The following is a 22,908-nucleotide window of genomic DNA, read 5'->3' as shown; positions in this document are numbered from 1 at the left end:
TGTTCTTAGAATGTAACATGCGGCAGTGTGATTCAAAATGAGGCCATCACACCCATAACTTACCCAAATAAAGTATGTAGGAATATAAACCTATGTTTTTGTTTTTGGTGGTTATGGTTTCGTCTAGGTTTGTCTGCAGGGTTATGCAAATTCTACTGCACAGATTACCATGAAGCTCAGTGGAACAAACCCATACGATAGAGAGTCTGGGAGGGGGCAAATCCAGGAACGTTTAATGGAACTTGAAGTAAAAACTTAGCAACATGTTTCTGGGACTACGCATGTTTGCATTTTGGTGCAGATTCACATAAAAACCTAGATCTAATGAATTTAAATGTGGTTTCATAAGGAAATGGCTGGGACTTGAGGAAGGCATGTGCTCTGAGTATTTCTCCCTGTCCAGTACTCATTGCTTGTCAGTGTATTCACATTCTAAGAGTTTTGAAATCAAATAATCAGGCCACAATTCCACACCTACTCTGTAACCATGAGGTACCAGCAAGACATTCACATGCTATAACAGGAGATTAAACTCAACCGGTTATTCTGGAAATACCTGCTGTCACGGCTAAACTGAAAATCCTCACCACAACTGAAGGCTAGTTACAAAATGCAACTCAACACCTAATAAAGAAACCCAATCCATCAATAACAAATAAAATGTTCATATAATGTCAATACCAACCCGTGTCGTTTAGCAAGTAAAAACATTAAAGTCAGTATTAAGATTAATCACATTTCACCGTGCGCCTACATGGGAAACATTTCAATCCTTGAGGCTGAGTTTATGTTATTTTATTAAAGGCTGCATCTGAAATTATAAGCATTACATTACTAATTTTGGTGAAACACAATCAGCTTCCTGATTCTTATGTGTAAAATGGCCGATGAACATGAGGCACCATTTTTTTTTCAGACAACAGCCCCCCCTGGTGGGGGCTCAAACCGCAATGATTGCTTCCTGGTAAAGGTCACTCGTGACTTAAATTAAAACTGCGAGATAAGATGGATTTTCAAAACATTAAAAACTTTAATAAAAGCAGAATACAATATATGGGGTGAACTGAACACATGGATTTCAAACAGTTTTAATTTAAACAAAAGCCTGGACGCCTTATGGGACGGGATAGGTGGATAAAGGTCAATCTACAATCAACAGAACAGTACGAAAAAAAGACTTTGTCACGAGAAGTGTTTTTAAGATCAAGAAACTCAGTTGAGTCCCACGATGCCGGACACTGCCACCAACTTCACCTAAAACCCTGAGTTCATGAATCAACAGTAACACATGTCTGCAAGACAAACAAACTCACATCTGAGTCCAGAAGCAGTTACTGACATTGATTACAAATTCAAAACAACCCACCCCCCCCCCAAAAAAAAACATAAGTACAATTCAATAATTCACAATTCTTAGTAGTAAAGTCCACGTGTGGAATAAGAGGACGTGTGGGGGTCCTGGAGGAGGGTGGGGGGGCCAAGACAGTCTCATTCATTCATTCATGGTGGGTGATGGGCAATACAGAACAACACAGACCCCTCACCCCCCTCCACCTGGGCTTGTGTACTGTGTCCGTGTGTAGATTCAAGTTCAGATTTTTTCCCCATGAGCATCTCAGACATGGAGGGTGTCACTGATAGCCGCCGAACCCGCCACCTCTGCCGTAGCCACCGCCTCTGTTGTAAGGAGCCCCGCTCCTGTAGGAATAGTTGTCCGCCTTCATTGCACCATAGTTGGAGTGCTGCTGTCCGTAGCCCGCCCCAAAGTCACCATTGTTGTAGTCGCCTCCCTGGTCGTCGTATTCTTCGTAGCCCCCGTAGCCTCCACCGTAACCTCCTCCGCCGCCGTTGTAACCCCCACCGTACCCGTACCCGCCTCCGTAACCACCGCCGCCGCCGCCGTAGCCTCCCCTGTAGCCGCCGCCTCCTCCTCCTCTTCCGCCGAAGCTCGGCATCCCTCTCCCCCGGCCCCTGCCTCCTCTGCCGCCGCCGCCGGTGGACATCTCCTGCTTGGTCAGAGCCTTCTTCACCTCCACCTGGTTCCCGTCGATGTTGTGGTATTTGGTGAGCACCGCTTTCGTGGCGGAGTCGGTGTCTTCGAAGTAGACAAAGCCGAAGCCCCTCTTCCTGCCGGTCTGCTTGTCAGAGATGATCTCGGCCTTCTCCACCACACCGAACTTGGAGAAGTAGTCGACCAGGTGGTCCGACTCGACGTGGTCCTTCACGCCGCCGACGAACACCTTCTTGACGTTGGCGAGGACGTCCGGCTTGTTGGCGTCCTCTCGTGCTATGGCCCTTTTCAGTTCCACGTTGTTGCCATCGACAACATGTGGCTTAGCCGCCATTGCTGTGTCGGCCTCCTCCGGTGTCGAGAAGGTGATGAAGCCGAAGCAGCGAGACCGCCCGAGCTGCGGGTTCATTACCACCACGCAGTCGCTGAGCGCGCCGAACTGCTCGAAATGACCGCGGAGGCCATCGACGGTGGTCTCCACATTCAGTCCTCCGACAAACAGCTTGCAGAATGTGGTCGCCATGACTGAAAGTCTTGTGGGATGGAAGCCTCGGAGCGTCGCTCTTCTTCTTCAATGAGACGCGTTCGGGCGTTCCGCTCCACTTGCTCGTCGCCGTAAGACGTGGCAGTCACCGATTGGTCGGCTTGAAAACGCTCTCCACCCTGATTGGCCGAAGAGCGGTTTTCGTTGCTGGCGCCTTCACGTCCCGTCCGAAATCTTGACTATCTTCTCTCGAAGCGGTGTTTTTCAAACAGTGTAATCCCCATATAAAAAAAAAAAAAAAAATCACTACTACACTTCTGTGGTATTTAATACAAAGTATAAAAGCAATTCATTGAGGTACAAATAGTTAATATAGTTTCAGCACAAGCTTGGCTGCAGTAATACCACATGACAATATAAAGAGCAAACAAGGTGAAGCTATGTCCCCGTAAAATGTAAAGGCCTTCTGTTCTTTAAATATATCAGAAATCTGAAGTATGTCTGAGCAGGATAACAACTCAAGCCATAGTTTGAAAATAGACGTAAACAGAAACATTAAGTACTCAAGTGTCCACACTGTAAATCAGCCAACCTCAATGTGGCATCACCTGACACAGGCTTAAAATGGAAACTCATTTATTAACTGAATACCAATTGTCGGACTCAAACAAAACTTCAACTATCGACACGACATTCGTTATTTACTTTAAGAGAGAAATGTTCACACCGGTCTGACAAAAAGAAGAAAAGATGCACCCTCACTCAAACGTCTTGTAAAATAGTTTCGCAATCAGGGTGAATGGAGTGACTCACTCACTTCTAGAATGTTCCTGACTCCGTAAAACACATTCATAGACTATCATGTTAAACGTGTGGACAGTGTTAAAGATCTCATATCTGTGAAAATGCAGTTTGGTCTTGATCTTACAGCTTCAGTTTTTGCTCTCCTCCTCCAGGCTAATGCAAGGGGGAAAAACTCTTCAGGTCGCTTCTTCAATTGATTTCCAAAGAATCAACCTCACACAAGCACGTTGCAACACGCCCATGTTTTAAGCCATTACTTGCTGTGATTAATCACTGTACGTTCTTGTCTACAGGAATGCTGCAGTATCGGCTTACAGAACCCGTCGTACTGTTACACCAGGTCCCCAACTTTGTTTCTTAAAATAAAATCCTTATTTTTACATGTTTGAGAACGTAATTGACTGTAAAGCATAACTTCTATTCATAGGGAAACTAGGAGAGGCACATTTTAACTGCCACCTACTGAGATATAGAAACCAGGCTCCAAATAGAATCACACACTTTACTTGGTGTCCAGTCAAGAGGCTCAGATCATGACATTACTAGTCCATCCAAGTCTCACACCAATACCAGCACAAAAATTGAAAACATTGCAGTACTGCAAATTCACAAAAATGTATTCCAGAAAGAGAATGATTTCAAACTCTGGTATAGATCATCCAATTTGGGGTCTTTGGCCTCACCAGCTTGAACATGAAGATATTCAGTGACCCTATGTAACAGGCATCCCCGGCAGAGACGTTCAACCAAACCATGCTCAATATAAAAAAGTAATACAGCAAGTCTGTTGGTATAAAAATATATAGAGATTTATTTTGAAATCATCAAAAGCCAAACCATCTTAACAGAGGTTTCTTGTCCTAAGAAATGATGGGGCATCATTGACCTATAAAAGATAAAACACAAAGTAAAATTTACACTCCGCTCACCACGTCAAGTATCACTCAAACAGTACTTCAGACACATTTGAACAAGTTGTGTCTCACAAGCCATGTACATCAGACAGGATTTAGTTTAAGAGATACTCTTTCCTCAGATTTTAGAGATTCATTTACTGTATGAGTTTGTTTCGCTTGTACCATTACAGCTCAGACAGCATGTACAAATGATAATGCAAATAGCCAGATTTTTTGTAATTAGCTCAAATAACATTTCTGTGCTTATGTTAGCATCAGGATGCATATATAGCAGATGCACAATTTGCAGCAATCTTTACATTTTTACAATAAAGCAAAACTGATTAAACATGACAGCGCCATGAACAACAAAATTTTGGTCTGCAGAATGTGACAATGACAGAAACTGACTTTGATATTAGCCCAAATGTGCGAGTCTCAGACCAATTGGTGTCTGAAAACTGGTATAGCTATGAGCCTTCTGTGTACCATCACTGGGACACATGGTGACATACCTGCATAATTCAGTTTCCTGGTAGGAGCATTTTAGGTTAAAGATTCAGTGTGTAGAATGATGTGTCAAGTTTCATGTTGCAGCTGAATACTCCTCATCTCACCCCCTGCACAACATGATAGAGAACCTGTGGTGAACTTACAAAAAGTTTTAGTTTGTCAAGTTTGGATGACGGTAAAAAACATGGTGGCCTCCACAGAGAGGACCCCCCCCTCCATGTAAATATAAAGGGCCAATTTTATGGTTGAGAAAACCACAATTAATACAATTTAGATGAAACGCACCAGTGGAAACATCACTAGGATTATTTTATATTCAATTTCTGCCAAAAAATTCCTTTCACCTAAATCTTTCACACTGAAGCTTTAAACACACTTATTGATCATAATTAAAGTTGTATGCATATGATAAGAAAACATGGGAACAATGCAACTAATAACATTAAATTTACAATACCTGAATAAACTTGGAAGTCGGATAAATTTTGTATAACTTTTATTCAATGTGAACATACATGTGTGTACCAAGGTGTCGAGTTTCCATCATTGTCTGAAGGTAGATTTTCCTTTTTAACTGATATAAAGACCAATCAAGCCATTCAACTATATTTCTGCTTTTCCTTAAAGAAACGCAGTAAAAATATACTATTAACGTCTATGGGATTATTACACTATGTAGTACAACATAATTTATTGTACTTTGATAAGTTAGGTTGAGCGAGTATCTCACCTGAGGACAATCATTTTAATACTTACATAATATGCAATGTATCTTCAAATAACCCATTACTCTTTGGGAATGCAGGTTATACTTGTAGCTTTTGTTGATAGACAAATTTTGATTATTTTCTCATATGTCTTGGAGCAATACCTCTTCAGGTCAGTTTAAGTAAAATAAAAAAAAAACATCCTAAAAGGGAATCCACTAATGTCCACATCACCTTAACCTGCAATGAAAGGCCACATCAAGTAATAATGCTTCATTTGATAAAAAGTCAGTAGTCAGGCAGTACGTTCACTTCCCTGATGACAACCCCCTAATCTTCAATCAAACCCTCTTGGGTCAAAACCCCTGTGTTATGCATCCAAATTCATTTTGACCACACAGTGGAATCCGTTGTGAAATTGACTTCACCTGAGGGGGAGAAGACACAACCACTCTCGGTCCCCCCGCCAGCATGGAGACACACACCCCATCGTTTTCAGGGGTGATGTCCTCGTACCCAGGTTACCAAAGCAACCTGAGGGAGATGGGAGAGAGACAAAGTGAGAAACTGAACAGAGCACAGTTTTCTGGAGGAGACACCAACTTACTCGCTCCATTATTTCATTTAATGGTGGAACAAAATTTGGGTCTCCTTCCACCCAATTTCATAAAAGACCAAATTAAGTAACCCCCCCTTAATTTAAGATTAGCTACATATAAAAAGGCGCATTGAGCTGTGTTAAGTTGTCTTTAATAAATGGTGCACTGGTGCACCATGTCAAAGATATTCCAAACATGGTTGACCAACACAGAGTGAAGACAGGTTGATTTACATACCTAGTTTGCTGGATGTGGATATCCTAAAGAGATATTTCAGACTCCTATCACAATCGACCCCAGGTAATCAACAGGGTCTTGATGTAGCCTACAAACAAACTGCTACGGCTATTTTGGCTGGGATAGCCTACTGGAATAAGGAGTAAGAACACCTAAATGTAGGAATAATCAAAGATAAATATCAGAGCCCTCATGTCGACATAAAGATATGTATTAAAATATGTTAAAAATGAGAAATATAAAGAAGGAATATATATTAGCAAAGGTCAAACCCTACAAAGCCTACATGCATTGGCTGTGGGTAGACTACAACCATTCATTTTACCCACCTGAGAGTAAGGGAATAAACTGTGGGTCAGAACTAGAAGATGTCACTTATAAAACCTGTGGATGAACTTGAGGAAGCCTGGTTAAATAAGTAAAATAACTAAGCTAAGTGGTATAACGTTTTATTTAAAATGAACATACATAAGCATACCAAAGTGTTTTAACAGTAGATTCGATCTCAAGACATGAAAGTATACAATATACATTAGATATTGCTACAGGTAAATGGAAAAATGAACAATACTTAAGTTGAAACTAGTACTATGCGTGAGGAGTTTGAATACAATATAAGGGAAAGGAAACAAGGAAACTGGATCCTGCAGTATCACGTTCCCGCCTGAATGACCCAAAGTAAATAATCATACAAATCGGTGTTTTATCAGAATAACACAGCTATGAAATCCAAAATCCACATAACATGCTTTCTCATCCTCATACATTGAAATGACACTAGTTTACTCCAGGAAACAAAGTATAATCTAAATTGCTTTTAAAAATGTCAGCAAAAAACAATCCTACATTGAAAAGCTTTTCAAAAAACAACGAGTGAACGCAAATAAAAAAATTAATGATCTAATCGACAACCACACTGGCGTCTGTGTGGGTCCATAAAAGGGATCATTGTGTGTTTTATTCTTGTTTATGTGTCCTAGTAGAACGGCAAACAGCTGCTCGGTATTATCAGGCTTTCTGGGAAGTGACCTTCCTACCTGTTTGGGGTCTTCGTTATGATTAGAGGGGGTCTCTGTGTCCATATCTCTGCCATGGTTGGGTTTCACGACAGACGCCCCGTAACTGAATTTGAGTTTAGGCTGGAGGTCGCTTGAGGCGGGGGATGGGTGGTCGGGTTTCCATTGTGCAGTCTCGTTCAGTAGCCGCCGCCATAGCCCCCCCTCTGGTAGCCACCGCCGCCGCCGCCTCTGGTGTAGGGAGCCGCGCTCCTTTGGCCGCCGAAGGGCCCTTTCATGGGGCCGTAGCCGGAGGAGTGCTGGCCGTAACCGCTCCCAAACTCGTTGTAGCCGTTTCCACCACCGTAACCACTCCCCTGCTCTCCATAGCCGCCACCATATCCGCCGTATCCCCCGTAGCCGCCACCGCCGCCATTGTAGCCTCCGCCATTTCCGTAGTTGTAGTTTCCGCCGTACTCCCTGTTGCCGTAGCCATTTTGATTTCCCCTCATGCCTCTGCCCCGGCTCATACCCATGCCGCCTCTGCCGGATGCCTGCATCTCCTGCTTGGTCAGGGCTTTCTTCACCTCGACTTTGACGCCATTGATGGAGTGAAACTTCACCACGACAGCCTTGTCGGCCGCATCGTGATCGTTGAAGTACACGAAGCCGAAGCCTCTCTTCTTCCCGGTCTCCTTGTCGGAGATGACTTCGGCCTTCTCGATCTCACCGTACTGGCTGAAATGGTCCATCAGGTGCTCTTCCTCGATCTCGTCTTTCAGACCACCGACGAATATCTTCTTCACCTTAGCGAGGGCCTCCGGTTTGTTGGCGTCCTCCCTCGCCACGGCCCGCTTCACCTCGACCGAGTTGCCGTCGACGGTGTGCGGCCTAGCCCCCATGGCGTTGTCGGCCTCCTCCGGTGTGGAGTAGGTCACAAAGCCGAAGCAGCGCGACCTCTGCAGCTGCTTGTTCACCACCACCACGCAGTCGGTCATGGTGCCGTACTGCTCGAAGTGCTTGCGCAGGCCATCGCTGTCGGTGTCCACGTTCAGTCCGCCGACGAATAGTTTACAAAGCTGGTCGCTCATTTTCAGACAAAGGAACCGAGACACAGGCTGAAGTGACGGAGTCGTTAGATTATCTCAAAATGGTGGCGGAGGAAGGCGAGCGCAGCTGTATTTATACCGGAGAGCGGCGCCTCCTCTTCCGGTCCGCTACGAGCTCATTAAAATCTCTCTCTCTCTCTCTCTATATATATAAAAATAAATATAAACAGTATAAAGTTATATACACAGAGTTGTTTACGGATATGTATATATTAAAAACACCATAAACAAGTAAGAAATGAAAAATACAAGTAACCATGATATCATCCCTTGAACAAATCATTTAATAAAAACGGTGACTCATGTTAATAAATGTTAAAAGCAGATCCAGTGCTTGTATCTCAAACTTGGCTCATACACGTTGTTTATCTTACTGTTTGGCGTTTAAAAAAAAAACCAAATTCAACATGACTGTCTGAAATGAGATCTTTCATTCACACAAGGAAATATGACACTGCAAGAATAATACAGCTGTGAACTGATAACCATTTAATTGATTGATATATTACAATTATCGTTTTATACTTAATATGTAACTGTAATTTGTGTAACTCGTGTGGCTGTGGAACTCTGTAGTGATATTTTTTCACCAAATAATCAGTTTTATGAGATTAGAAAATGATTAGTTCACCGAAATCTAAAACCTTGTTTGTGGCAGTGACCTCTGTGATTTATGTTTACAAATCCTGGCTTTGGAAAAAAATCACAGGATTAATATATTTGTACTGACAAATCTTGCAACTGTTCCTACTAGCAGTTTACTCATGTATCACCGTGAACCATCACCGTTCAGTTTAGATCTACATGTATACTTTTGTTTTTCTCTGTTACACCTCCCCCCCAAAAAAACAAGATGCCAGGCAGCTTCCTCCGACCATTGATATTCAGATAGTTTCAGGTGACACAACACTTTTCGTTTCCATGTGATAGGAGCTGCAGCGAACAGTTTAACTCGTCACACCAACCCCCGCTTATGTTAATTCTGGGTTTAGAGCCCATAGAGCAGACATTGCAAATAAAGAAACACTGAAATCAAAGTTCACTGAAATCTTTATGAGGCATATTGCTATGAAACAATCCCTTTATCTATTCTACCAACACAAACACACAGGACAGTCTGTGGCTTTACAGATACAGTTCCAAACCATTAATGGGACACAAATGAGGCATCTTTTGGTTTGTCAATAAACAACAAATGGAAGAAATTACTTACCACAAGACCGACCATGTTCAACATAAAACTGCATTTTTGGATTGTTTTGAATGGGTGTTGTTACATTTTTACCATGTAAGAGTTAGTTGTGCGTTAGCTGACACTGAAGTCAACTTTAATGTCCTACTAATCCACATTCCAGGTTTGTGTACATCATGTGCTGTTCCCATTTGCAGTCCATCGTCTAGAAAAAGTCAAAGGTCAGGTAATGTTTTTACAATAGTCAAAGCAAAGTTTTACTTCTCGAACTGCAAGAAAAGCAGGATGGTTCAACATAAAGAAAAGATTGTGCGCGACAGAAAGAAACTACTGATGAATTTGGCCGAGTAGACCCTGTAGTGTTGGTACCACAAGCAGCTTTAACACATGCAGACGCAAAAACTATCTGCACAGTCCTTTGTTATCTTTTTCATTGTTGGAAAATATAGTAATAGAATTTAAAATATGTGAAATTAAAAAATCAAGTAAAGTCAAATTTACTTAAGTTAGTTTTATGTAAATTTCCAGTCTTTTAGCTGAAGAAAATGAAGCTGAGTTGAGCTGAAATTGAACAACACAAAAAGGAAGACAATTTTGTTTATCCAAACAAAGTTGGTTATCTTGTTTGAATATAGTGTAATTTTCATTAAGGTGGTAAATTCACCACAGTTGATGCAACAGCTTCCTCTGCATCGGTGCGTCACACTGGACAACCAGTTAACTTGAGGATACTGCAGTTCATGTCAGGTCAACAGCCAAGAAAAAAGACTTGTTCAGGTCGCACAACAATCTTTGCAGGAGGTTAATCTTCGTCATCATCACTTGTCCCCAGAAAACACTCCAGAATTTACACATGAGGACGACCAGTTTCTATCTAATATTTACATTTGAAAAGGAGCAGCCCAATCAGACTCCAGTTTCACAGCCAAGGTGGGTGAAATGCAAAAAGGTTAGTAGGCAGTTTTAAGGAGGCAATTAATATATGCCCTCAACAATCCATCAAACAGCACACGGCTAAAAGACAACAGCATGCATCACATAATAAGATGCTACTATGAGACCAGGCAGCCATGTTTGTCTTTAAAAGAAAAGCCCAACTCTCGTGTTAGTCTGCTTAATGTTGTGAGTCAACACAGTCCTGCCACGTTATTTAAGTAACAAATGAACACGACTAGTAAAAGGAAAAAAGGCAAAGTAACCTCAACAAGATTTTATTTGTTGTAGTAAAATCAAACATCTATCTAGTCGTTTTCAACCCCTCAGTCCTTTCTCTCGTCTTTAATCTTGAGAGTGAGGGCTTGTAAGATAATGACGATGTTAATAGTCCATGTGCTTGAATGAATCAGATCGAACGACTTGTAGCCACAGCTAAAACAGTCTGAAAGGAGTCGAGCCCAGTTTCTGTGTGATAGAATTGGGGGGAGTAGGTGAAAAGGAATCAATCATGTAATTTGGGGGGGAGGGGTTTGTAGGGTATTTTGCGTGTCTGTGTGGGGGAGGGTGGTAGGGCACTAGATCACAGCTCCACGAGTGGCAGGTCACAGGTGATGGATGACCGTTTTCAATCACGTCGACGTTCAGACGGGGTTTATCTGAGTGATCACATGATGTAGACCTTCTCAGCCTGAGAGAAGTTGAAGACTTCTTTGGTTCTGGGACACACCACTTTGTCATCTTGGCGGATGGACAGAAGGGACTGGAAGAGACAATAAAGAGAGGATGATGAATTAAGGAGAAAACTATCTGAGGTTTTCTTAATTTTAAAAGCTGTACACAGGGACTGTGTGTTCATCTTGTGGTATACTCACATTGTAGCCGTACACATATCCATTAGGAAGCATCATCGGAGGGTTGTTTTCATTCATGACCTCTCCAGAGATCTTGCAAACTAGTCTAGAGTTGGCACAATGGGCCATGGGTAAGGGCTGGGCCAACTTGTTTAGAGATTTACTGCACACAGGGCAGTCTGGGTTCTTTGAGGTACCATCCTCCTTGTAGCACTGACTGGAATGGGCAATGAGGTTAGGGACCAAAACTTTATGAATTTATCGCAGGTCTCACAGCAAGAGAAAGAGCAAAGAAAGTTAGAATGTGCAATGGAACCTATTTGGCAGAACTTATTTTAAATCCCATGTCTGTTTTCATTTTCATTCATTATAGAAGAAATCACATGCAGGTCTGCTCCATGTGTGTTAAACCTATTGGATCCAGTCACGACATGGCTGTCACCTTGCCAGCATCAATCCCAGTTTGCAGTGTAGCTTAATAACCCTTCACTGATTTTACTGAATTACACTCAACAGGTTAAAGTTAGGTTTCACCTCCCTCTCCCTGGCTTGATTCACAATTCCTCCCTGTCTCTCAACATCACTATAATTTGTTTAATTTCTTTTTTTTGGCAACAACACTATATTCACCAATGCCAGGCAGCATCAAACACATGTCCAACCCCGGTCAAGAGGGGTTTGTGATAGAGAGTCAGCTGACATGACTCACCGACACTGATAGGACCCCTGACTCAAGTACGACCTGCATCACTGTGTCATCCTGAAATATTGGAAACAGAGTATGGAAGGATACGGTGTCTTAATGGCAGACAGCCCAGCCTGTAGGGTTATAGTGAACACAGAGTTGTTTCCAAGCTGGTGCAGTCTGTAGTTGTCATATCGGAACTGCTGGATCAGCATCTTCCAGCGGGCTGGATCCAAAAGATCCTGAAGCAACAGAAAAAAGACTTTGACACCAACAGTAACCCAGTAATTACCAGTTGTGAGGTGCAGACCAGTGTTACATAAGCAACTAAACTCCCTACAAATTAAACTGAAAAACAGGACAGACACATGCAAAAGCTATTTATGTTTTTACACAAATTATGTTTTGATTGCAAAACTTTTGGATTACACAGACTTGAAAAGTAAACATACTGCAGGAGTTCAACTTAATTGCATCTTTACTTTGATCATAGAGCAAAAAACAATGAAATGAGGGAAATGAGATGTAGCCCACTCCAGTGTTTCCACTATAAACATTTTACAGAGATAAATGACAATAAAAAGGAAAATATTATTTTATAAATGTGAGATATATAACTTTTGTAAAGATGCCATTGTCAAACTTTATTTCTCAGAAGACTTTGAACTGCTCCAAAAGATTAACCAGTTAAAAACAGATTCCTATGGACCGGTCTGAAGTAGTGGAGAAGAGGGAAGGGTTTTTATTTTTCTTCAAGAGGACACAAGGCCATCTAGTGGTTTCTCTGTTGCTGTAGCACGTCCTCTGCTTGATCTCTAAAAAGTGGTCTATTATCGCTCATCAAAAATTAATGCCATTAAATAAATATCTGTTGATCCACAGTTTGCTAAGTCATGTTGTCCATCGTGTTTTAACAGCTGCTTTGTATTACACAGAGTGCTGGAAGAACATTTCAGTGGTTTCTGTGCCAGCTCTTATAATGACACCGAGATTTCCATGTGTGAATCTAAGAAACCCACAAGTTTAGCACAGAATCCTCTTGGTGGTATGTGTGTCCAATAAAATCTTACACATTTGCAATGGTTGAACCGTCGTTACCTTGTATGGAGAGATGTGTGTGTCTGATGGGAAGGCCAGCATCCCCATCACCTGCCGAACCTCATCCAACTGTCCACCCTCTGCTTGGCTGAAGTGTTTCCTAGCATGTCTGGCACAAACAAACACACACACACATTAACACAATCAACGGGTAAAAGATTGCAAATGCTAATTATTTTTTTAAACATAAAAAAGGTACAGTTGATGTAAGGATTAGGGTCAAACTGTTGCTGTGTTTGAAATGATACAGTGTGTATGTGTGTGTTGTGGTTCTGTGTCCAGTACCTGACTGCATCCATACGTTTGTTTTGTCTGATGAGCTCGATGAACTCCTGGATTCTCAAACTAAACTCAAGACAGCTCTGTCGGTAAAAGAAACAAAACGATATTTAAAGTACTGAAATGCTGCAGAACCCTCAGAATTTATCTTTTGCTTTTTCTGAACTGAGGACGTACTGCAGCGTGGATGTAACTGATCTCTTTTATGTAACTGCTGTGGTGCTGGAAGATTCCATAGCTGCCTTTCAATGCTTTATCGAACAAATGTTTTTTTTAAAAGAGGGTAAAAAAAAAAAAAGTCCTGCTGCTGTAGAGCTTGAAAAAGAGTGCAGCATTTGGTTGGCGGTAGATTCCTAATCCTCTTGTGACATAATAATTCAGTTTTCACAAATGCTCACAGCAGGAAATAAAAAGCATCAGATCAATCTTGAAAGCTTCTAATATTTTTTTCTTTCAGCAATGTTGACTTTGCTAGTTACAGTAAACTGAGATGATTATCATGCATTCCTGCAGGTCTGATCTAATTCTTCTAATAGACAACCCTACTACTTAGTAGTTCTGGTTTAATGGGATAATCCCAGGATTAACACCTGAGTGTAAAGGGATTCTAATCCATTACAATGTTGCGGTTAAGTTCAAATGTAAGAAAGTATATAAATCTAAGTATTTGTCATATAAGTATTCTAGTGGCTAAACTTTAACTGTTGTAAATTAACTACCTTCATTTTACGGAGGCGAGACTTGTTGTCGTGGCACCAGGCTAGACAGGTGGCAGTCTCCTGCCTCTCCAGAGACTCCTCCACCTCCTTAGCCGTGAGGAACATTTCAATGTTCACCAGATCCTAAAAATATAGAAAAGTCAACATGTAAAAGGGGGAAACTAAAAACAAAAGTACACTCGTGACCCGATAATTCAATTCAAAAAGCAGACACACACCCACACACACTCAATAATGTTGTATAAACTAAAACTGATAGTCAGGGTCAGTTAGTATTAACTTATAAGACATACAGTCAATCACCTCTATACCGCTCTGTCTGGCCAGTTTAACAGCTGTGTTGTAGTAGCCGCAGCGCAGCAGATGTTCCACCATCATGCGATCCATGCGTTTCTTCTTCCACAGGTTGACTGAGGCCAGCTGGTCGCTGCTGTGCTCCTTCAAGTGCTCGATGCGACGCTTACACAGCTTGGCACTCTCGTCTTCTGCCTGGATGGACTCTGCAGCCTATGTGACACACACACTTATTCTTACTGTACTTATCACATGCAGGGAGATCAGTGCATTTGTCTCTTCACCAACTGGAGTATGATGTTATGTGACAAACATCTGCTGCACATTTCAGCACAAAGGTAAAAACAGCCATGATTGCTTAAGGACAGTTATGATGATCGCCAAATCACATATATTTATTTTCTGTTTTGCATTTTAGTATGCACATTTTACCAGACATTGTGTATGTTTGTATCTATAAGAGCACGTGTTGTGGCTTGCCTGTTTGTCTACATCTGTATCCCTCACCTTCCTTTTCAGAGCGCTGAGTTTCTCCACCACCCCATCCAGCAGTGACACCACAGAGTCAACAACCGGGAAGCTGCTCAGGGTCTTCTCCAGCTCCGCCACCACCATTGTCACGTGACTGGTCTCCCGGTCGATGTTCTTCTGAGCTGCTCTGAAACGTTTGTTCAGAGTCTCGTAGGGGACCTGTGAAGACAACAGCATTGGATAGTTTTACCTCGGTGTATGAAGGTTTGGCAGCGGCACAGCGCTAACGTGCAGATCGGTGCATTTCTCCAAAGCGTCATCTTAACACATGCAAACTAAAATTCAATAGATAGCGATCCTTTATAGTCACTGTTCTGAAAGGCGTGGATTTTAAAGGCTAATTTAAGTTCAGAAATACTGTAAAACTGCTCATTATATAATATGACTGCTATTAAGGTATTATCTCATATGGCAGTCAAACGTTAGCATTGATGTAAGTGAGCTCTATTAACATAAATGAAATATAATCAACATAATTATGTCTTAATAATTAAGTATCACCCCTAAAATAAGGGATCGTGAAGTTTTGTTACCTTACAATGAACCCTTTATATCTAAAGAGGGGCCTTTTGTGTTTTGTTACCTAATCGCCACCGTAGATTCACCTTTAAGCTTGAAAAGGGAGAGTGAGGCACAGGGTTTTCAGTTGGTTGTAATCTCCAACCTCATTGTTTTCGTTTTTAGCTGCTGGACCAAAATGCACAAAGGGCCAGTAAAGCTCAGATCTGCTGGCCGTTAGGCAGCAGGGAAAAGTGATGTTAGACACTGATATTTGGCTCAAGTATATAATCTGGTCAAATTTGATGGTGATTTCCACTAAGAATTGTGTCATCTTTATTTTCATAATAATAATAATTCGTCACAACAAATTCAAAAAGTCTAAATAATGATCAACCAAGAATAAGAATACTTTATACATCTTCTATTAACACTAAGCACTGCGCATAATAAAAACACAATTCACTGTTGTGGTTCATTCTTGATCCCTGCATAAAACAATGAGGCGAGCTTTGATCCATTGGGAATATTTTCTCTCTTTTAAGTTGGGGCCAAGTTAATTTCACAGATCACTAAGATGGGAGAGAAACATCAGAGAAGTGGAACATCACAGGATGTTGTTGCTTTGCTGGAATTTGGGGAATTCAGCTTAATTTTGCTGAATTAAAGCCCAGAATAGGATGCCGTGATTCGGATATTTAATTGTACCATGGAACAGTTTCATACGCACTAGTAAATATTCATCGCTGCTCTGCTGGCAGAAAACAGCAGGCTTATTCTGCTCAGGAATGTGCACAGCCGCTGTAAGAGACAGGAAGGATGGATAAGACGTTGCCTTTACATCGGTCTCTCCAGCATTTCTTATTCCTGGTGGCTACATTAAGACCATGGTTTGCCACAGACGCATTTAACTGGTCAGTGTTTGACCAGCAAACACTGATTTTTAGTGACACACTTGGCCAAAGATCAGCAGATTAATTGAGAGTCACAAAATAAAGGAGCCAAGAGAGATACTGATCATTACAGCAAGGTGTAGATAAAGTCATATTACCTCTGTGATTTCTGTAAGGTTGGGCAGTACAGTGACATAACCATCAAGAGATATATCAACTGGTGAATATGTACTACTTCAACCCATATGACTCCGATACCTCCTCTCAGAGGGTTTTCTGCTGATACAGAGGACTCTTTGTCCCCCGACATTAAAAGCTGTGGGGATCTGGATCATTTTTATGTTATGTAGTGCAAGATCAGGGATTTCTGCAACACTAGCAGAAATGAATGTGACTGATAGAGGAATCATTCATTTTATGGCCAATGACCTGTTTGGCACTTTGTCACACCAAATTGGACACAATCAATTCTTTTGCATCAAGATCCAAGTATTGTTCCCTGGGAAACTGAGGAAAGTGTATAAAAATAAACAAAAAACTGCTCTACCTCACTGTTAAATAATGATCATTTAAAAAAAGTTACTGCATCAGCCCCTTGATCCCAATCGGCACCAGAATTTCATGGGTTCTTACCTGACCCATACCACATCCTCCATGATAACCTGTCCTTCTCCATACAACCTTGATCAGATTGACAGTGAACATGTAATTCAGTCACGTTTCAGACAGTAATTAAGGTGCCAGACTGACACTGTGTGACTGGTTGTCTTCCATGATTTGTTGTGAGTGAACTCATTGCAAGAGACACTAACAAGCCCACTCCCACATATTAATCATTAATGATTATCGCGACACTTCTCGGGTCAATTTAAGGAAGTCTGGATGATAATGATGATGATTTGGACTCACCTTGAAATACAGACACAATATCTTTAAAAAGATATTGATAGTGATAAACTATCGATAGACTGTAGGAGGCCTGTGTGTGCAGCTTTCAGGTTAGACACTAACAAACCACCGGCTAAATGACAACACATGAACATCAGGGTTACAGGTACAACCTTATCTGACAGGAAAACAAAAACACAGAGGACATACTGTGAGACACATGCTGTGTTTTGCACATCAGCAGCTTCGTGTGTCACTCTGCTCAGTATGCACCATGCTCCCCTCCCAGCTCCAGGATCCCGTTTACAACCCCATCACTCCTGTCTTAAAATGGTGCCCATCATCCACCACCATCCTCACTGCAGCATCCAGCCACCGGCAACACTAACCACGTTTTAGGAATCGTGGCAGCGCCACACCGCCGGTTCCCCCCCACTGCATAAAAGCTGTCAATACACCGGTACTCACGCCGTGTTTCTCGGTCCCCTGGAGGCGGCTGGGAGGCAGGGAGCAGCCCGGACTCGCTCCGGCTCGTCTGCTAGAGGCAGTGTCGCAGCACCGTTGTGTGGAATGGAGGAACAGTGCGTGTGTGCGGCGGCGGCAGCCCCTGATTTCTCTCGCTGGCCATTTTGAAAGAGCTCACACAGGCAGCAGCGATCTGATGACACTGCGCTTCCTCACAGGGCTGCTGCTCGTAGCTTCACGGGCTGGTACCCCTCCCCCAGACAACCCCCCACCCACCTCACACTCTCCAGGTGAAACAGGAGATTCAAGTTTAAATACACACATGTGTGGTTTCAAAAATAAATAAATAAAGATGGGACAGCGAGGGGGTTTAAGCCACAGCCAGGCAGCAGACTCAGAAGCTAGCTAGCTAGCTAGCGGGGGGGGGGGGGGGGGGGGGGGGGGGGGAGAGAGCATCACGCCTGCACGGTGCTCCACTGACACCGTGTCCGGTGAAGGAGAGACGAACCACGTTGTTTCGTGTTGTGTCACTGTCCCGCTGACATTAGCATCTCTCTGGGTTCAACTGCCCAGCTAGCCCCGGGTACCTAGCTCCAGTTAGCTTCAGAGCTAATACCGTTCCCTCCTCCTCCTCCTCCTCCTCGGGGTTTAGCCTGATATGTTAAGTGCCATCACCGCTGGTGCAGAAACCATCTCGTCAAAAATTAAAAAAATAAAATAACAACAGGGTGAAACTTGTGCTAACATCTCGTGAGGCCTTCGACCCGCTCGGCTCCACAGATAATGTCCCTTTAAAGCAGCACACGCGCGGGTTAAGCAGCCTTTCCACACCTGTGTCCGTCGAACTGTTCATTATTTAATGTCGCTTTTTCAAACAGGGGAGTTTAATGGACTCTGCTACCTGGCTGAGCTAGCCCAGCCAGCGTTAGCCTCCCAGTCCAGTTCGATGCCCCCGGTAACAAATGAACCAGAAATCAGCGTTAAACGAGTCACACCGACAAGAGTGCGTGTTTCAGGGCCGCGGGGCTCGCCGGGCCGTCGGTGTGCGACAGCTCCGGGGTGTATTTACCTTCAGGGTGGGATATTCTTGGACTTTGAGAGCCATGGACAGCTGAGATGCTGTCTCCTGCACCGCCATCTTGGTTTTGTGGTTCTCTTGTGGTTGTTTGTGTTTTTTTTTTTTCTCCATCAACTCAGAATGGCCTCAGCGCTCACTACCGCCACCTGGTGGGACGGTGTCAGCACTGCCAGAGCGGAGGTGAGATTCACACAGATGGTTTTGATTCAAGATGAGAAACAATATAAAATCTAAACTAACTCTTATTTTCATTTATTGGTTCATTGATTGATCATTCTGTTGGTAAAAGATAAAACAAATTGAAAAATGGTCTTTAAAATGTTCAAGAGTTTTCATTTATCTTTTTTTGGTCTAAGGACAAATAACAAAACAAATAACATGAATGATTATCTGTTGGTCGACTGTGACTAATCATTGTAGCTGTAGTTCAATTAAAAAAAATTTGACTTTTGATCCACACTTGTCTCCTAATGTATTTATCAGCGTTACTTATTTCAGTTCATAAACCATGTGGACCAGTGTGAGCGCCCACGTTTCTATGATAAATACTTTGGTGCCCAGGACTAACAAGCCACATCCAAACATTTCATAATAAAAATCAGTGCAGACTACAGTGTATAATGCAGGAAATCAAACTTGTACTGAATATTGAAATCCTGGTGTTGGTGAGGACACAATAAAATCAATCATTAGTTTGAATTCTGTTCATTCATGTGTCTGGTAAAAAGTTCAAAACAGTTACCTAAAATAAAATCCCTGACAACTACGGTAGAAATAACACAACAATATTTTCTCACCACTAATGATGAACTCACACACACACTGGCTCCAGATCAGGTCAGGATTTCTTCTCCTGTGAGGGTGGGAGCGCCCGGCCCCCTGCTGCGGTGAACATGTTGCCATTGGCCCCTGTCCCATGGCCGAGCCGTGCTGATTGGCTGGCACAATTTGTAATCGCTTACAATTGGCCCATTATCTGCTGCATGTCCCACACACCCCTGCACCCCCCACACAGCTTTAGAACAAAGTGGAACAGTGGACACACACAGAGAGAGAGAGGAAGGTGATGCAAGGTTTGTGATGTATTTCTTGCCCCATATCGAGTGCTTCCTGTGTGTGTGTGTGAGAGTGTGTGTGTGTGTGTGTGTGTGAGTGTGTGAGTGTGTGTGTGTGTGTGTGTAAGTGAGCACTGCTGCTGTTAGTAGAGATAACTGCACCAACTCAAATAACAGGGGAACTGAAAGCGTGTGTGTACTTATGGTGAGAAGGTGTTTGTTTGTGACTGTGTGAACATGTGACTGTTTACTTTTGTTTATGTGTGTACAGTGTGTGTACAGTGTGTGTACAGTGTGTGTACAGTGTGTGTACAGTGTGTGCACAGTGTGTGCACAGTGTGTGTTTTGTGACGGGAGGATGGTTGTTAAATGTTGGAGCAATTTCTTGAATCTAGAAAATCAGTGAGTCCTTAATTTAGACAGATCACAACATCTGAAGACGTCTATTTGAGATTTAGAAACTTTTGATTTTTAAAAATAATTTTCTCTTATATTATTTTATAACCAAACTCTAAATCAACAGCACATTATTGATAATTAAAAATAGGAACGTTGGTTTTAGCACTAAAATACACACTGAGAAAGTAGAGTATGTCATCAAAGAAGAGTGAAGAGAGAGACGGCTCACCATGATTTTCTCATCTTGAGATTCCAGCTGACACCTTTTTATCTTTTAACCTCCATCTTCAATATTAACACCTTAAACCATGACATTTTATTGACAACAGACAATATTCAGTGAATTTTCAGCATCTTACTTTTTGTGAAATCATTGATTCTTCATCCTCACCCTTCTCCTCCTACTCTGCTTCTCCATTAAACCCCCTCATTTCCTCATATCTCATCTACCCTTCCACTCGTCTTTCCCACCCACCTGCTCCTCCTTCCTGCTCTCTCCTCCTCCTCCCTCCTCCTCCCTCCTCTCCTACACGTGGGTTAGACACCTCATGCCTGCAGTGCTCGTCTCCTGCTATGGTAGATTAGATTGCTAGTCTACTCTACTCTCTCTGTAGCGGCGTCCACATTGTTCTGCAGCTCTGTCAGTATCCATATATCCAAGTCAATGTCTGTTTATGTGCTTGCGTCTGCACGTCTTTTCAGCTTGTGTGATTGCTGCCGTGTGTGTGTTGCTGCAGTACATGTTGTGACTGTGTGTGTGCAGACATCCACGTGTCTCTTGCATCTCTGTGTTGTGCAAACGCGCTTTGTTGCAGCTGCCTTGTTTTACAACTTCTGTGGCTTTCTCGATGCACACGCTTGTATCTTGTGCATGTGCATGTATCTTAGTTGTTATATGTGTATGTACGTGTGTACACGTGTGTGTTTGTGTTTGCGATAGCTCTAGGTCTAGCAGGCTGTCAGTCTTGATAAGGCCAGCAGTTGGGAGGCATTAGGTCGGGGCTGCTGCTCGCCTGGCCTCCGCGTGGTGGATCTGCTGAGAAGGAGCTGAACCATTAGACACGCTGCAGTGACTACAGAGAGAGAAGAGGGGGGGTGGGGGTGGGGGGTTGTGTGAAAGCCCACGGTGGAAAAAGAGAGTGAAAAGAGAGATGTAGGAATGAGAACGGAGTGGAGGGGTGAGGCAGCGTGATGGAGTGCGAATGAGATCGAGAGAGAGAAGACAGAGCGCAAGATGAGCAGATGGAAGAGCAGGAGGTAAAAAGATGGAGAAGGGAGGGAGAGGGTGGCGACAAGCAGACAGAGGAGGGGAGATGTGGGAGGAAGGTGGACGGGGAGGGAGATGGGGTGAGGAGTGGAGAGGTTGGGGAGATGGAGGAGGAGAGAAACTGAAGAGGAGGGGGACAATGAGTGTGTGGAGTGATACAGGGGAGGAGAGGGTGTGACTGTTAATGTCCACCCTCTCACAACGACACATGTGAACATCCGTGCTGGTTCACACACACGTGGAAGAGCGAACAGAGCAGTTAAACACCGTGAGGCTGGGATTCTTGTCCTCCGTCACCTCTCGTCTTTTCTGTCTCTCATTAAATATTCTGTCCATAGTTTCCCCGACTCTCTTCCTCTTTTTGGATTTAAGCTTCTCGCCCACTGGCCGTTTGTGACATTTACCAATAGTGAGGATGTGACGTAACCACCATCGCTGTTAATTGGGTTAGGCCCCGGCAGTTTGTGGGACATCTGACGCTGCTTCACTCACTGTGGTTATCAAGTGGTAGAGTGATGAGGAGAGTGAAACATCACCTGTGCAGAAGTCTGAGCAGGTGTTCACCAGACTGACGCTCCGAGATGAAGCGCTGACACTCACACGAGCAAAAGTGTCTGATTACTGAGGCAATCTGAGGCCAGCTGTATTTATACAAGTGTAATAATACAAGACGTTCATACATGAATACTACATAATAATACACAAACTCAATTCATTTCTATCAGACTGTTGCAAAAACTCGATTAAATTATGGAATCATTCACATGAATAATCAGTTTATTGCCTGTTTGATAATTTTTTTAGAGGCCACAATATTGTGCACACATTCAGAGAAAAAGAATATATCAAAATAAATTATGGAATTAAATTATTGTTTCTCATCCTAATTCATACAGAACACAAGAGAGAAAAGAAAAATCAAGAAAAGGCATATCATGAACTCCACATTTGTTTTGTTCATTTTGTTCAGTGATATTTATTTATCAATTCATCACACACTTGTTATTCTAATACTTGCAAAGCACTACAATGAGTTGCAGTATGTTGAATTTCACTTCAAATCAGCAGATGTGATGCTAGTTATCTTCCTTTAATATGCAATACACCTGCATATATACTTGTCATGTGCTAAACAAACTACAAATGCAGCAGATTCAAGCTTGATGACATTTCTGATTGTTTCTGGATTTTTTCTACTGTGGGTTTTAAAGCTCATCATCAACTGAAACTTTATTTGTTATAAGTTTGATTCTTCTGAAAAAAGACCAAGACTCTCGGATGTCAGAATTTTGTTTGTATCACTGCAAAAGTAAATGTATAATATTAAACAAAACAAGTTTCGTCCTCCGGATTCTCTTTAAAGGCACAAGGTTTATTAAAGTGTCAAACAAATTCGAAAAAAGTTTTATGAACTTCAACATACTT

General features: G+C 42.5%; 3 protein-coding genes across 8 annotated transcripts; all 3 read right to left on the bottom strand.

Moving 5' to 3' along the window:
- Nucleotides 1–1,008: 1,008 nt before the first annotated feature.
- Nucleotides 1,009–3,831, bottom strand: LOC109627758 (heterogeneous nuclear ribonucleoprotein A0-like). The gene has a single exon (XM_020084529.2). The coding sequence runs from the start codon at nt 2,532–2,534 to the stop codon at nt 1,632–1,634; it is 903 nt and encodes a 300-aa protein (XP_019940088.2). The 5' UTR covers nt 2,535–3,831; the 3' UTR covers nt 1,009–1,631.
- A 253-nt stretch (nt 3,832–4,084) lies between these two features.
- LOC109625227 (heterogeneous nuclear ribonucleoprotein A0-like) lies at nt 4,085–8,668 on the bottom strand. 3 transcript variants are annotated; one of them, XM_069531705.1, is made up of 4 exons: nt 7,289–8,668; nt 5,844–5,949; nt 4,711–4,815; nt 4,085–4,185 (listed from the first exon to the last, which is right to left on the bottom strand). In XM_069531705.1, the coding sequence occupies exon 1, from the start codon at nt 8,335–8,337 to the stop codon at nt 7,447–7,449; it is 891 nt and encodes a 296-aa protein (XP_069387806.1). In that variant the 5' UTR covers nt 8,338–8,668; the 3' UTR covers nt 4,085–4,185; nt 4,711–4,815; nt 5,844–5,949; nt 7,289–7,446. The 3 variants fall into 3 exon arrangements, with proteins under 3 accessions (XP_069387806.1, XP_019935939.1, XP_069387807.1); XM_020080380.2 differs by having other exon boundaries at nt 4,711–5,949; XM_069531706.1 differs by lacking the exon at nt 4,711–4,815.
- A 719-nt stretch (nt 8,669–9,387) lies between these two features.
- Nucleotides 9,388–20,693, bottom strand: maea (macrophage erythroblast attacher, E3 ubiquitin ligase). Of its 4 annotated transcripts, XM_069531702.1 has the most exons (11): nt 20,576–20,693; nt 19,578–19,777; nt 18,754–18,928; nt 14,917–15,099; nt 14,419–14,622; nt 14,116–14,238; nt 13,403–13,479; nt 13,118–13,226; nt 12,128–12,261; nt 11,356–11,551; nt 9,388–11,243 (listed from the first exon to the last, which is right to left on the bottom strand). In XM_069531702.1, exons 3-11 carry the CDS (start codon nt 18,871–18,873, stop codon nt 11,148–11,150), a joined length of 1,242 nt encoding a protein of 413 aa, XP_069387803.1. In that variant the 5' UTR covers nt 18,874–18,928; nt 19,578–19,777; nt 20,576–20,693; the 3' UTR covers nt 9,388–11,147. The 4 variants fall into 4 exon arrangements, with proteins under 4 accessions (XP_069387803.1, XP_019935921.2, XP_019935930.1 ...); XM_020080362.2 differs by lacking the exon at nt 20,576–20,693 and having other exon boundaries at nt 19,560–19,786; XM_020080371.2 differs by lacking the exons at nt 18,754–18,928; nt 19,578–19,777; nt 20,576–20,693 and adding an exon at nt 17,688–18,247.
- Nucleotides 20,694–22,908: the final 2,215 nt, after the last annotated feature.

The sequence above is a fragment of the Paralichthys olivaceus genome, chromosome 9, assembly GCF_024713975.1.
Source record: "Paralichthys olivaceus isolate ysfri-2021 chromosome 9, ASM2471397v2, whole genome shotgun sequence".
In the NCBI taxonomy this organism is placed as follows: Eukaryota; Metazoa; Chordata; class Actinopteri; order Pleuronectiformes; family Paralichthyidae; genus Paralichthys; species Paralichthys olivaceus.
This window is presented reverse-complemented; position numbering and strand designations above follow the sequence as displayed.

What these genes read in the sequence shown, in the direction of transcription:
- LOC109627758 (XM_020084529.2), bottom strand. Translation starts at nt 2,534, where the DNA reads ATGGCGACCACATTCTGCAAGCTGTTTGTCGGAGGACTGAATGTGGAG.
- LOC109625227 (XM_020080380.2), bottom strand. Translation starts at nt 8,337, where the DNA reads ATGAGCGACCAGCTTTGTAAACTATTCGTCGGCGGACTGAACGTGGAC.
- maea (XM_069531702.1), bottom strand. Translation starts at nt 18,873, where the DNA reads ATGGAGAAAAAAAAAAAACACAAACAACCACAAGAGAACCACAAAACC. An exon ending in CCAGACAGAGCGGTATAGAG is followed by an intron (nt 14,239 to 14,418) that starts GTGATTGACTGT and finishes CTATATTTTTAG; the next exon opens with GATCTGGTGAACATTGAAAT. An exon ending in AAACGTATGGATGCAGTCAG is followed by an intron (nt 13,227 to 13,402) that starts GTACTGGACACA and finishes TGTTTGTGCCAG; the next exon opens with ACATGCTAGGAAACACTTCA.